The following is a 14,511-nucleotide window of genomic DNA, read 5'->3' on the forward strand; positions in this document are numbered from 1 at the left end:
TACGGAGCGCGGAGCCCTGCTCTGCTGGGGACGCGGATTTACCCTCTTCGTGGAGGGGATTCGGAGACAGTCTTCCTCCACCTGGAATCCGCACTCGCGTCCGACCTCCGTGACAAAATCGAGGTAGTCTCTGTACTGGCTCTTCCCGCTGCGCCGCCGGCTGAACTTCCCCACGAAATCAAAGAAGCAGCAGGGCAGGACGAAGTAGCAGCAGCTAGAGGACGACCTGAGAGGACGGTGCCCGGGATCCCCGTTAAAACCGGCCGTTCCGAAATCAGCCATTTTTAACAATAATAATAATAATGATAATAATAATGATAATAATAATAGTATTTCTTAAGCATTTACTTTGTGCCAAGCACTGTTCTAAGCGTTGGCTTGTATTCCCTCCAAAGCTCTACTGAGAGCTCACCTCCTCCGAGAGGCCTTCCCAGACTGAGCCCCCTCCTTCCTCTCCCCCGCCTTACCTCCTTCCCCTCCCCACAGCACCTGTATATATATATACACACACACACACACACACACACACACATATATATATACACATATATATTTACATATAAATACATACACACACATATACATATGCATATACATATATATACACACACACATACACATACATATCTACACACACATATATACACATACACACATATACATATATGTATATATATGCACATGCACACATATATGTATATCTGTATGTATATATGCATGTATATGTATGCACATATATACATGTATGTGTCTATGTGTGTGCATGTATATAGACACACATATATATGCACTACCACACACACACACATAGTATGCATATGTGTATGTACTGCTATATATATGTGTGTGTGTATATGTATATGTGTGTATATATATGTGTGTGTGTATATGTATATGCATATGTATATGTGTGTGTATGTATATGTAAATATATGTGTATATATATGTGTGTGTGTCTGTGTGTGTATATACACACACAGACACACACATATACATGTTTGTGTGGATTTATTACTCTTTTTATTTATTTATTTATTTTACTTGTACATATTTATTCTATTTATTTTATTTGGTTCTAGACTGTGAGCCCACTGTTGGGTAGGGACCGTCACTATATGTTGCCGACTTGTACTTCCCAAGCGCTTAGTACAGTGCTCTGCACACAGTAAGCGCTCGGTAAATACGATTGAATGAATTTGATTTATATGTTTTGTTGTCTGTCTCCCCCTTCTAGACTGTGAGCCCGCTGTCGGGTAGGGACCGTCTCTAGATGTTGCCAAATTGTACTTCTCCAGCGCTTAGTACAGTGCTCTGCAATCAATTAATCAATCAATCAATCGTATTTATTGAGTGCTTACTGTGTGCAGAGCACTGGACTAAGCACTTGGGAAGTACAAGTTGGCAAAATATAGAGATGATTCCTACCCAACAGTGGGCTCACAGTCTAGAAGGGGGAGACAGAGAACAAAACCAAACATATTAACAAAATAAAATAAATAGAATAGATATGTACAAGTAAAATAAATAAATCAATAGAGGAATAAATATGTACAGACATATATACATATATACAGGTGCTGTGGGGAAGAGAAGGAGGTAAAATGGGGGGGATGGAGAGGGAGACGAGGGGGAGAGGAAGGAGGGGGCTCAGTCTGGGAAGGCCTCCTGGAGGAGGTGAGCGCTCTGCACACAGTAAGCGCTCAATAAATACGATTGAATGACTGAATGAATGAACGAATCCACTCCAGTGCTTAGGACAGCACCTAGCATATAACTGTAATAATACCAATGAGATTTGTTAAGCGCTTACTAAGAGTATTTATTACTCTATTTATTTATTTTATTTGTACATATTTATTCTATTTATTTCATTTTGTTAATATGTTTTGCTTTGTGTCTGTCTCCCCTCTTCTAGACTGTGAGCCCGCTGTTGGTTAGGGACCGTCTCTATATGTTGCCAACTTGTACTTCCCAAGCGCTTAGTACAGTGCTCTGCACACAGTAAGCGCTCAATAAATACGACTAAATGAATGAATGAATGAATTCACTCCAGTGCTTAGGACAGCACCTGTCACATAACAGTAATAATACCAATGAGATTTGTTAAGCACTTACTAAGAGTATTTATTATTCTATTTATTTATTTTATTTGTACATATTTATTCTATTTATTTCATTTTGTTAATATGTTTGGTTTTGTTCTCTGTCTCCCCCTTCTAGACAGTGAGCCCGCTGTTGGGTAGTGACTGTCACTATATGTTGCCAACTTGTACTTCCCAAGCGCTTAGTCCAGTGCTCTGCACACAGTAAGCGCTCAATAAATACGATTGAATGAATGAATGAACAGTAAGTGCTTCCCAAATACCACACTTGACATTATTATTATCAACACAAATCTCACTTCTAGACTGTGAGCCTGTTGTGGGCAGGGATTGTCTCTATCTTTGTTGAACTGTTCTTTCCAAGCGCTCAGTACAGTGCTCTGCAAACAGTAAGCGCTCAATAAATACCACTGAATGAATGAATTTCTAGAGAAAGTTTAACGCGACACTTTCAGAATCAAAAACATTGGTACAAACAAACTGCTCTCTCTTTTTTTATTTTTCCTTTTGAGGACAGGATCCTCGAGTCCTAATGTTCAGTGATTAGGGGAGCACTTTCTTCTGAATTCTGAGCCTTGGCTTGGGGATCTTTTCGTATGCAAAATGCTAACAATCGATCGTTTTTACTGAGCGCTTACTGTGTGCAGAGCACTGTACTAAGCGCTTGGGACCATTCTATGGTCTAACGGAGACCACTCTGTAAAAATCAAATAAACGTCCCAAGTTCAGGCCCGCCCGCCGGCTTTTCAATAAATACGATTGATTGATTGATTGATTGATTGATTCACTTGCCTGGCAGCAATCACGGGTATCCAGGGGGTGAGTTCGTCGGAATGGTTTCCAATCAGCCAGTCGACATCCGGAAACAGGGAACTATCGTCTGGCCAGATGGCGCATTCCTTGGAAAAAAATCCCCCCCCCAAACAAAAAAGGAATCACATTTGTTAACTCTATCTGAAGCACCCGGAGAAAGAACTAGATCCGTACCCTAAAACTACTGCCAAATGTCTTTTATTATTTTTATTACGGTATTTGCTGAGGGAAGCAGCGTGCTCTGGGCATCAGGAGGACCTGGGTTCTAATCCTGCCTCTGCCCGCTGCTGGCAGTGTGACCTTGGCCCAGTCACGTCACTTCTCTGTGCCTCAGTTCCCTTCTGTGTAAAATGGGGATAAAAAAGACCGTGAGCCCCGTGTGGGACGGCGACTGGGCCCAACCTCAGTGCTTAGAACAGCGCTTCAGCGCTTCGAACAGTGCTTTGCACATAGTAAGCACTTAATAAATGCCATTAAAAAAAAACAACAACCACCTGATTTGCTTGTTTCCCCACCCCTGAGTGCTTAGTACAGTGCCTGGCACACAGTAAGCGCTTTAACAAATGCCACAATTACTAGCACAAGCGAGGGGGGTGGCAATCTCACAGTCCCCGCCACACGATAATGATAATAATTGTGGTATTTGTGAAGCGCTTACTATGTGCCAGGCACTGTACTAAGCACCAGGATACAGGCAAATCGGATTGGACACAGCCTTGTCCCACAGCAGGCTCACCTTCTTAATCCCCATTTTGCAGAGGAGGGAATTGAGGAACAGAGAAATGAAGTGACTTGTCCAAGGTCACACAGCAGACAATTGGAGGAGCCGGGATTAGAACCCATGACCTTCTGGCTTCCAAGCCGTTTTCTTTCCACTAAACGATTTACTATGTGCCAAGCACTGTTCTGAGCACTGACTTCTCTGTGCCTCAGTCCCCTCATCTGTCAAATGGGGATTAAGCCTGTGAGCCGCACGTGGGACAACCTGATCCCCAAGCGCTTAGAACATTGCTTGGCACATAGTAACCGCTTAGCAAATAGCAGCATCATTATTGGTATTATTATTATTATTATTATTATTATTATTATTATTACCCCAGGGCTTAGAACAGGACTTGCAGCATAGGAAGCGCCCAACAAATACCACAGCGATAATAATAACGGCAATAAGAATAGCCCACCGTGCGTTAAACGACTGACCCAAAACCGAGATCCCTCGTGACGGTCCTACCTCTAAATGCGTTTGAGGCCCGTACATAGCCCAGATTTTTCTTCTTCTGACATCAATTCCTTTTCCTGGATGCTGAAATGTTCCGCAAAAAATAAAAATCCAAGGGTCAGTTCAACAAGTCATTCGATCCGGTCAATTGGCAACGGACTCTCCGAAGCATGAGCTCCGGGAGGATACGATACAGTTTGCAGAGTAGAGACTGGAAGCTCACTGAGGGCAGGGAGTGATGCTGGTATTTGTTAAGCGCTTACTATGTGCCAAGCACTGTTCTAAGCGCTGGGGGAGACGCAAGGTCATCAGGTTGTCCCACGGGGGGCTCACAGTCTTCGTCCCCATTTGACAGATGGGGGAACTGAGGCCCAGAGAGGTGAAGTGACTGGCCCACGGTCACACAGCAGATAAGTGGCGGAACCGGGATTAGAACCCAGGACCTCTGACTCCCAAGCCCGGGCCCTTTCCACTAAGCCACACTGCTTCTCTAAGGAATGTGTCTGTTTCTTGTAATAACAATAATAATGATATTGTTATTATAACAACAACAACAATAATAATAATAATAATAATAATAATAATAATAATGGCATTTATTAAGCACTTACTATGTACAAAGCACTGTTCTAAGCGCTGGGGAGGTTACAAGGTGACAAGGTGAGCCCACTGAGGGCTCACAGTCTTCATCCCCATTTTACAGATGAATTGGACTCCCCTAAGCACACAGTAGAGTGCTTAGCACCAGTGCTTAGAACAGTGCTTTGCACATAGTAAGCGCTTAATAAATGCCATCATTACTATAGTAAGCACTCATTAACTCTCCCCCTTTTAGACTGTGAGCCCACTGTTGGGTAGGGACTGTCTCTATGTGTTGCCAATTTGTACTTCCCAAGCGCTTAGTACAGTGCTCTGCACATAGTAAGCGCTCAATAAATACGATTGATGATGATGATGATGATGATGACTGAATGAACGAATAGTTTCCCTGCCCATGCCAAGCTTAGGGTCTGAAGTTTCAGCTCATATCAATCGACGGTATTCACTGAGCGCTTGCTGTGCGCGGAGCGCTGTACTAAGCGCTTCGGCGAGTACGAGACAACAGACTGGTCCCTTCCCATGAGGAGCGGACAATCTAAAAAGGAGAGAGGGCATCAATATAAATCAATTATGGAGAAGGACGATAAATGCCGTGCCGCTGAGGGTGGGATGAAAAACAAGTGTTTAAAGAGGACAAATCTGAACAAATCTAAGTACCCAGATGATGCTGAAGGGATGTACCCGATTTAAACTTCCCAAGCGCTTAGTACAGTGCTCTGCACGCCGTAAGCATTCAGTAAATACGACTGGATGAATGAATGGATGAAAGCACGTAGAGGAAAACAGGGTTTATTCGGGGAAGGTTTGTAGGTTTCAAATACCGTTTTGAATCATTCATTCATTGAATCGTATTTATTAAGCGCTTGCTGTGTGCAGAGCACTGTAATAATAATAATGTTGGTATTTGTTAAGCGCTTACTATGTGCAAAGCACTGTTCTAAGCACTGGGGTAGATACAAGGTAATCAGGTTGTCCCACATGTACTAAGCGCTTGGGAACTACAAGTTGGCAACATAGAGAGACCGTCTCTACCCAACAGCGGGCTCACAGTCTAGAATCAGCAAACTTAATAATAATAATGATGATGGCATTTATTAAGCGCTTACTATGTGCAAAGCACTGTTCTATGCGCTGGGGAGGTTACAAGGTGATCAGTTTGTCCCATGGGGGGGCTCACAATCTTAATCCTCATTTTACAGATGAGGGAACTGAGGCCCAGAGAAGTGAAGTACATATCTATTCTATTTATTTTATTTTGTTAGTATGTTTGGTTCTGTTCTCTGTCTCCCCCTTTTAGACTGTGAGCCCACTGTTGGGTAGGGACCGTCTCTATATGTTGCCAACTTGGACTTCCCAAGCGCTTAGTACAGTGCTCTGCACACAGTAAGCGCTCAATAAATACAATTGATGATGATGATGATGATGAAGTGACTTGCCCAAAGTCACACAGCTGACAATTGGCGGACGGAGCCGGAATTTGAACCCATGACCGCTGACTCCAAAGCCCGGGCTCTTTCCACTGAGCCACACTGCTTCTCTAAACTACTTCTACTCGTTTTGTTGTCTGTCTCCCCCCTTCTAGACTGTGAGCCCAGTGTGGGCAGGGATTGTCTCTATTTGTACCTGAATTGTACTTTCCAAGCGCTTAGTACAGTGCTCTGCACACGGTAAGCACTCATTAAATACGACTGAATGAAAGATGCCTGTTTGGGAAGCAGCGTGGCTCAGTGGAAAGAGCCCGGGCTTGGGAGCCAGAGGTTGTGGGTTCTAATCCCGGCTCTGCCACTTGTCAGCTGTGTGACTTTGGGCAAGGCGCTTCACTTCTCTGGGCCTCAGTGACCTCATCTGGAAAATGGGGATGAAGACTGTGAGCCCCACGTGGGACAACTTGATCACCTTTTATCTCCCCAGTGCTTAGAACAGTGATTGGCACAGAGTAAACGCTTAACAAATACCATCATTAAAATGGGGATTAAGACTGGGAGCCCCATGTGGGACAACCTGATCACCTTGTATCTTCTCCAGCGAATAGAACAGTGCTTGGCAAATACCATCATCATCATTATTATTATTCATTCATTCATTCAATCATATTAATTGGGCACTTACTGTGTGCAGAACACTGTAGTAAGTGCTTGGAAATAATAATAATAATAATAATAATTATTATTATTATTATTATTATTATTACTACTACTACTTTTCGAAAGAATTTTGGCTCAGACCAATGCAGTCCGATACCGCGTGCTTGCGATTTACAAATACGACATTTACAAAAGCCCGTCATCAGGTCTTATCCATTAAGAGAAGCAGCGTTGGCACAGTGGAAACAGCCCGGGCTTTGGAGTCAGAGGTCACGAGTTCAAACCCCGGCTCCGCCACTTGTCAGCTGGGTGACCTTGGGCAAGTCACTTCACGTCTCTGGGCCTCAGTTCCCTCATCTGTAAAATGGGGATGAAGACTGTGAGCCCCCCGTGGGACAACCTGATCACCTTGTAACCTCCCCAGTGCTTAGAACAGTGCTTTGCACATAGAAAGTGCTTAATAAATGCCATCATCATCATCATCATCAATCGTATTTATTGAGCGCTTACTATGTGCAGAGCACTGTACTAAGCGCTTGGGAAGTACAAATTGGCAACATATAGAGACAGTCCCTACCCAACAGTGGGCTCACAGTCTAAAAGACTATTATTATCACTACTTATTATTATTAAGCTATTTCATTTTTGACGGATTCTGGTCGGGGACTCGCTTTTTCATTTCCCATCGACACTCCTTGGACTTTCTTCTGGGAAATTCCCAATTTTACCTTCGCCGCTAATAGGAATAGTTCGATCTAGCCATCGCTTTGCGTCTTAACAACAGTCACCCTCGCCCAAACTGAACTGAAACTCCCCCTCCTTCCTCTCTCCATCCCCCCCCCCGACCTTACCTCCTTCCCTTCCCCACAGCACCTGTATATATGTTTGTATGGATTTATTACTCTATTTATTGATTTATTTTACTTGTACATATCTATTCTGTTTATTTTATTTTGTTAATATGTTTGGTTTTGTTCTCTGTCTCCCCCTTCTAGACTGTGAGCCCGCTGTTGGGTAGGGACTGTCTCTGTATGTTGCCAACTTGTACTTCCCAAGGGCTTAGTCCAGTGCTCTGCACACAGTAAGTGCTCAATAAATACGATTGATTGATTGATTGTACATATCTATTCTATTTATTTTATTTTGTTAATATGTTTTGTTTTGTTCTCTGTCTCCCCCTTCTAGACTGTGAGCCCACTGTTAGGTAGGGACCGTCTCTATATGTTGCCAACTTGTACTTCCCAAGCGCTTAGTACAGTGCTCTACACACAGTAAGCGCTCAATAAATACGATAGATTGATTGATTGATTGATTGACCGTACATATCTATTCTATTGATTTTATTTTGTTAAGATGTTTTGTTTTGTTCTCTGTCTCCCCCTTCTAGACTGTGAGCCCACTGTTGGGTAGGGACCGTCTCTATATGTTGCCAACTTGTACTTCCCAAGCACTTTAGTACAGTGCTCTGCACACAGTAAGCGCTCAATAAATACGATTGATTGATTGATTGAAGATTCCAAATGGCTCGCCGTCCACCCGGGAAGCAGTAACGGTTTGCCAGAAGATTCCCAAAACTCTACTTGAAAACGGCCATTTACCCCTTCGCTGTTTAAGATGTGAACGAGGAGACCATTTCCACATCCCAAATCGACAAAGGACTGTTTCTTCGTCAGGTTCCTCTTGGATCTTTCCTCTTCCCAGAGAACCTAAACAAGAGACAGATTAAATAAAAAAAAAAGAAATTAGGCAATTAATTTTATTTTCATTCTTTCTATTAACGCGGCAAGTAAATTGGATAACCCTGTGGCTTAGTGGAAAGAGCCCGGGCTTGGGAGTCAGAGGTCCTGGGTTTTAATCCCGACTCCGCCACTTGTCAGCTGGGGTGACTTTGGGGAAGTCACTTCACGTCTCTGGGCCTCAGTTGCCTCAACTGTAGAACAGGGATGAAGACTGTGAGCCCCATGAGGGATCTCCCCTAGCGCTTAGAACAGTGCTTGGCACATCATCATCATCATCATCAATCGTATTTATTGAGCGCTTACTATGTGCAGAGCACTGTACTAAGCGCTTGGGAAGTACAAATTGGCAACATATAGAGACAGTCCCTACCCAACAGTGGGCTCACAGTCTAAAAGGGGGAGACAGAGAACATAGTAAGCGCTTAACAAATACCACCATTATTATTATTATTATTATTATTATTGTTAACAAATACCATCATTATTATTATTGAGCATCACTTCACGTCTCTGGGCCTCAGTTACCTCAACTGTAAAACAGGGATGCAGACTGTGAGCCCCATGTGGGACAACCTGATGACCTCGTATCTCCCCCAGCACTTAGAACAGTGCTTGGCACATAGTAAGCGCTTAACAAATACCATCATTATCATTATTGAGCACCTAGCATGTGCAGAATACTGTACTAAGCGCTTGGGAGAGTGCAATACAAGGGAATTAGCAGAGATGTTACCTGCCTGTAACAAGACTTTACTATGGATAAATGGTGAGCCCACTGTTGGGTAGGGACCGTCTCTATATGTTGGCAACTTGTACTTCCCAAGCGCTTAGTACAGTGCTCTGCACACAGTAAGCGCTCAATAAATACGATTGACTGATTGATTGATTGACAAGAATTAAAAAACTCCAGCGCAGATACCTAGAGTTTCTGGACAATCAGTATCCAGGCCCAGAATAATAATAATGATTCATTCATTCATTCAATGAATGAAGCAGTGTGGCTAGAGAAGCAGTGTGGCTCAGTGGAAAGAGCCCGGGCTTTGGAGTCAGAGGTCATGGGTTCAAATCCCGGCTCTGACACTTGTCAGCTGTGTAACTTTGGGCAAGTCACTTAACTTCTCTGGGCCCCAGTTACCTCATCTGTAAAATGGGGATGAAGACTGTGAGCCCCCTGTGGGGAAGCCTTATTACTTTGTATCCTCCCCAGCACTTAGAACAGTGCTTTGCACATAGTAAGCGCTTAATAAATGCCATCATTATTATTATTATTATTAGTACGGTGCTCTGCACACAGTAAGCGCTCAATAAATATGATCGAATGAATGAATACAAGCGAATGGGGATGGACACAGTCCCCGTCCCACGTGGGGCTCACAGTCTCCATCCCCATTTTACAGAGGAGGGAACTGAGGCCCAAAGAAGGGAAGAGACTTGCCCAAGGTCACACAGCAGACTAGTGGCGGAGGCGGGATTAGAACCCAGGTCCTTCTGACTCCCACGCTGCTTCTCAGAAAGGTCGAGTGGAGCTTGAATGAGGTCCAAACCCGTGGGTTCTGTAGTAGCGTGGCCTAGTGGGTAGAGCCCGGGCGTCAGAAAGACCTGGGTTCTAATCCTGCCTCCGCCACCTGTCTGCTGTGTGACCTTGGGCAAGTCACTTCACTTCTCTGGGCCTCAGTGGCCTCATCCAGCAAAAAGGGAGGAAGACTCCGAGCCCCATGTGGGACAGGGACTGCGCTCAACCAGATGAACTTGGATCTACTTCAGTGCTTAGAACAGTGCTTGGCACATAGTGAGCGCTTTCACAAATACCACAATCACTGTTACTATTACAGAGAAGCAGCGGGGCTCAGTGGAAAGAGCCCGGGCTTTGGAGTCAGAGGTCACGGGTTCAAATCCCGGCTCCGCCAATTGTCAGCTGGGTGACCTTGGGCAAGTCACTTCACTGCTCTAGGCCTCAGTTCCCTCATCTGGAAAATGGGGATGAAGACTGTGAGCCCCCCGTGGGACAACCTGATCACCTTGTATCCCCCCCCAGCGCTTAGAACAGTGCTTTGCACATAGTAAGCGCTTAATAAATGCCATCATTATTATTATTATTACTTATCTTTACTGTCAGTTGTTTCCCCTGCCCACAGCTTATTTAATGCCCAGCTCCTCTCCTAGATCATGGAAGCAGTGTGGCCTAATGTAAAGACCTCCTGCTTCCCAAATCCAACGGCTCCTACTCCATCCTAATCCTCCTCAACCTCTCAGCTTCCTTGGACACCGTGGCCCACCCCCTTCTCCTCCACACGCTCTCCGACCTCGGCTTCACGGACTCCGTCCTCTCCCGGTTCTCCTCTTATCTCTCCGGCCGTTCATTCTCAGTCTCCTTCGTGGGAGAAGGATGAGGAAACTCAGGCCCTGAGAGGTGAAATGACTCGTCCACGGTCACCAAGCAGCGTGGAGAAGCAGCGTGGCTCAGTGGAAAGAGCCCAGGCTTTAGAGTCAGAGGTCAGGGGTCTCTTCCTCCCTTCAAAGCCCTACTGAGAGGTCACCTCCTCCAGGAGGCCTTCCCACACTGAGCCCCCTCCTTCCTCTCCCCCTCTCCAGCCCCCCAGCTTTACCTCCTTCCCCTCCCCGCAGCACCTGTATATATGTTTGTTCAGATTTATTACTCTATTTATTTACTTATTTTACTTGTACATATTTATTCTATTTATTTTATTTTGTTAGTATGTTTGGTTTTGTTCTCTGTCTCCCCCTTTTAGACTGTGAGCCCACTGTTGGGTAGGGACTGTCTCTATATGCTGCCAACTTGTACTTTCCAAGCGCTTAGTACAGTGCTCTGCACACAGTAAGCGCTCAATAAATACAATTGATGATGATGATTTTATTTTGTTAATATGTTTTGCTTTGTTGTCTGTCTCCCCCTTCTAGGCTGTGAGCCCACTGTTGGGTAGGGACCGTCTCTATACGTTGCCGACTTGTACTTCCCAAGCGCTTAGTCCAGTGCTCTGCACACAGTAAGCGCTCAATAAATACGATTGAATGGGTTCAAATCCTGGCTCCGCCAATTGTCAGCTGTGTGACTCTGGGCAAGTCACTTCACTTCTCTGGGCCTCAGTTCCCTCATCTGTAAAATGGGGATTAAGACTGTGAGCCCCACGTGGGACAACCTGATCACCTCGTAACCTCCCCAGCGCCTAGAATGGTGCTTTCCACATAGTAAACGCTTAATAAATGCTATCATTATCATTATTATTGTTAATCAATCAATCAATCAATCGTATTTACTGAGCGCTTACTGTGTGCAGAGCACTGTAGTAAGCGCTTGGGAAGTACAAGTTGGCAACATATAGAGACGGTCCCTACCCAACAGTGGGCTCACAGTCTAGAAGGGGGAGACAGAGAACAAAAACCAAACATATTAACAAAATAAAACAAATAGAATAGATATGTACAAGTAATATCAATAAATAAATAAATAAATAGAGTAATAAATCTGTACAAACATATATACATATATACAGGTGCTGTGGGGAAGGGAAGGAGGTAAGATGGGGGGGATGGAGAGGGGGATGAGGGGAGAGGAAGGAAGGGGCTCAGTCTGGGAAGGCCTCCTGGAGGAGGTGAGCTCTTACAATATATTATCATATTATATTATAATAGTCAATATATCAATTATTCAATAATATAATAATAATAATGATAATAATGATGATGGTGATGGTAATAATAATGGTGACGATAATGATAATAATAATGATGGTGATGGTAATAATAATGGTGACGATAATGATAATAATAATGATGGTGATGGTAATAATAATGATGACGACAATGATGACGATGATAATAATAATGATAATAATAACAATAACAATAATAATGATAATAACAATAATGATGATGATGATGATGATGATAATAATAATAATGATGATAATAATAATAATAATGATAATAATGAAAATAATGATGATGATGATGATGATGATGATGATGATGATGATAATAATAATAATAATAATAATAATAATAATAATAGTGAATGGCAGAGGTGGGATTAGAATCCAGGTTTTCCGAGTCCCAGGCCCGGGCCCTTTCCACTAGGCCAGGCTGCGTCTCGGCAGAGCGGTGAGAAGCGGGGGAGAGGGAAGGACAAGATCGGGTCTTCCTTTGGCCAAACCCTGGGCCGGCCAGGGAGAAATTCCTTACCAGGAGGTAGGTGGCAATGGCGACGTCTTCAAACACAAACTTTTCGGGGTCGGTTACTTCGGGCCACACCTGAAAAACCCAAGCGGATATGCCAGATCTGAAATTCCTTCAGGCAGCTCCGGCTGCTACTTAACGCCGCGGAGCGGTCTCCCCGACCCATCGCGACGCCACGGACACGTCTCTCCCGGAAGGCCCCGCTCTCCATCTGCCATGCTTCCGGTAGTGGATCCACGGAGTTTTCTTGGGAAAAATCCGGAAGCGGTTGACCATCGCCTCCTTCCGCGCGGTCAACTTGAGTCTCCGCCCTGGACTCTGTCCCGGGCCGCTGCTGCCCGGCACAGGGGAGTTTTGACTTGTAGCCGATGGCCTGACACTCGCTAGCCACTGCCCAAGCTGGGAATGGCACGGACAGGCCTCGGCTTCACTGTCCATACTTCACGCTGCTGCCCGGATTGTCTTTGTCCAGAAACGCTGTGGGCATGTTACTCCCTTCCTCAAAAATCTCCAGCGGCTACCAGTCAATCTGCGCATCAGGCAGAAACTCCTCCCCCTGGGCTTCCAGGCTGTCCATCCCCTGGCCCCCTCCTACCTCCCCTCCCTTCTCTCCTTCTCCAGCCCAGCCCGCACCCTCCGCTCCTCCGCCGCTAATCTCCTCCCCGTACCTCGTTCTCGCCCGGCCCGCCATCGACCCCTGGCCCACGTCCTCCCCTGGGCCTGGAATGCCCTCCCTCTGCCCACCCGCCAAGCTAGCTGTCTTCCTCCCTTCAAGGCCCTGCTGAGAGCTCACCTCCTCCAGGAGGCCTTCCCACACTGAGCCCCTTCCTTCCTCTCCCCCTCGTCCCCCTCTCCATCCCCCCCATCTTACCTCCTTCCCGTCCCCACAGCACCTGTATATATGTATATATGTTTGTACATATTTGTTACTCTATTTATTTATTTATTTTACTTGTACATCTCTATTCTATTTATTTTATTTTGTTAGTATGTTTGGTTTTGTTCTCTGTCTCCCCCTTTTAGACTGTGAGCCCACTGTTGGGTAGGGACTGTCTCTATACGTTGCCAACTTGTACTTCCCAAGCGCTTAGTACAGTGCTCTGCACACAGTAAGCGCTCAATAAATACGATTGATGATGATGACGTCCCTCCTGTAGCCGAGACTGGTAGAGGACTGGAAACTCTCCGGGTGCCACCCCAAAAAGGGCTTGCTGCTAGTATCTGTTTGGTTTTGTCATCTGTCACCCCCCTTCTAGACCGCGAGCCCGTTGTTGGGCAGGGACTGTCTCTCTCTGTTGCCGACTTGTACTTTCCAAGCGCTTAGTGCAGTGCTCTGCACACAGAAAGCGCTCAATATGACTGACTGAATGAATGAATAGTATCGCTACTACAATAGAGAATAATAATAATAATAATGGCATTTATTAAGCGCTTACTATGTGCAAAGCACTGTACTAAGCGCTGGGGAATTTACAAGGTGATCAGGTTGTCCCACGTGGGGCTCACGGTCTTAATCCCCATTTTACAGAGGAGGTAACTGAGGCCCAGAGAAGGGAAGTGACTTGCCCAAAGTCACACAGCTAAGTGGCAGAGCCGGGATTTGAACCCATGACCCCTGACTTCAAAGCCCGGGCTCTTTCTGCTGAGCCACGCTGCTTCCGAACTTCCCAAGCCCTTAGTCCAGTGCTCTGCCCACAGTAAGCGCTCCATAAATACGAGCAGCGTGGCCCAGTGGAAAGAGCCCGGGCTTTGGAGTCAGA

At 45.2% G+C, this 14,511-nt stretch overlaps 1 protein-coding gene across 1 annotated transcript in view; it reads right to left on the reverse strand.

The window, feature by feature from the left end:
• TRMT44 (tRNA methyltransferase 44 homolog) overlaps nt 1–14,511 on the reverse strand; it is a 36,886-nt gene that overhangs the window by 11,786 nt on the left and 10,589 nt on the right. The window contains exons 4-8 of the mRNA XM_038744848.1: nt 12,758–12,826; nt 8,417–8,524; nt 4,147–4,218; nt 2,895–3,001; nt 43–226 (exon numbers count right to left, since the gene is read on the reverse strand). Coding sequence (XP_038600776.1) covers nt 43–226; nt 2,895–3,001; nt 4,147–4,218; nt 8,417–8,524; nt 12,758–12,826 — 540 coding nt within the window. The remainder of the gene's footprint in view (nt 1–42; nt 227–2,894; nt 3,002–4,146; nt 4,219–8,416; nt 8,525–12,757; nt 12,827–14,511) is intronic.

The sequence above is a fragment of the Tachyglossus aculeatus genome, chromosome 4 (assembly GCF_015852505.1).
Source record: "Tachyglossus aculeatus isolate mTacAcu1 chromosome 4, mTacAcu1.pri, whole genome shotgun sequence".
NCBI lineage: Eukaryota > Metazoa > Chordata > Mammalia > Monotremata > Tachyglossidae > Tachyglossus > Tachyglossus aculeatus.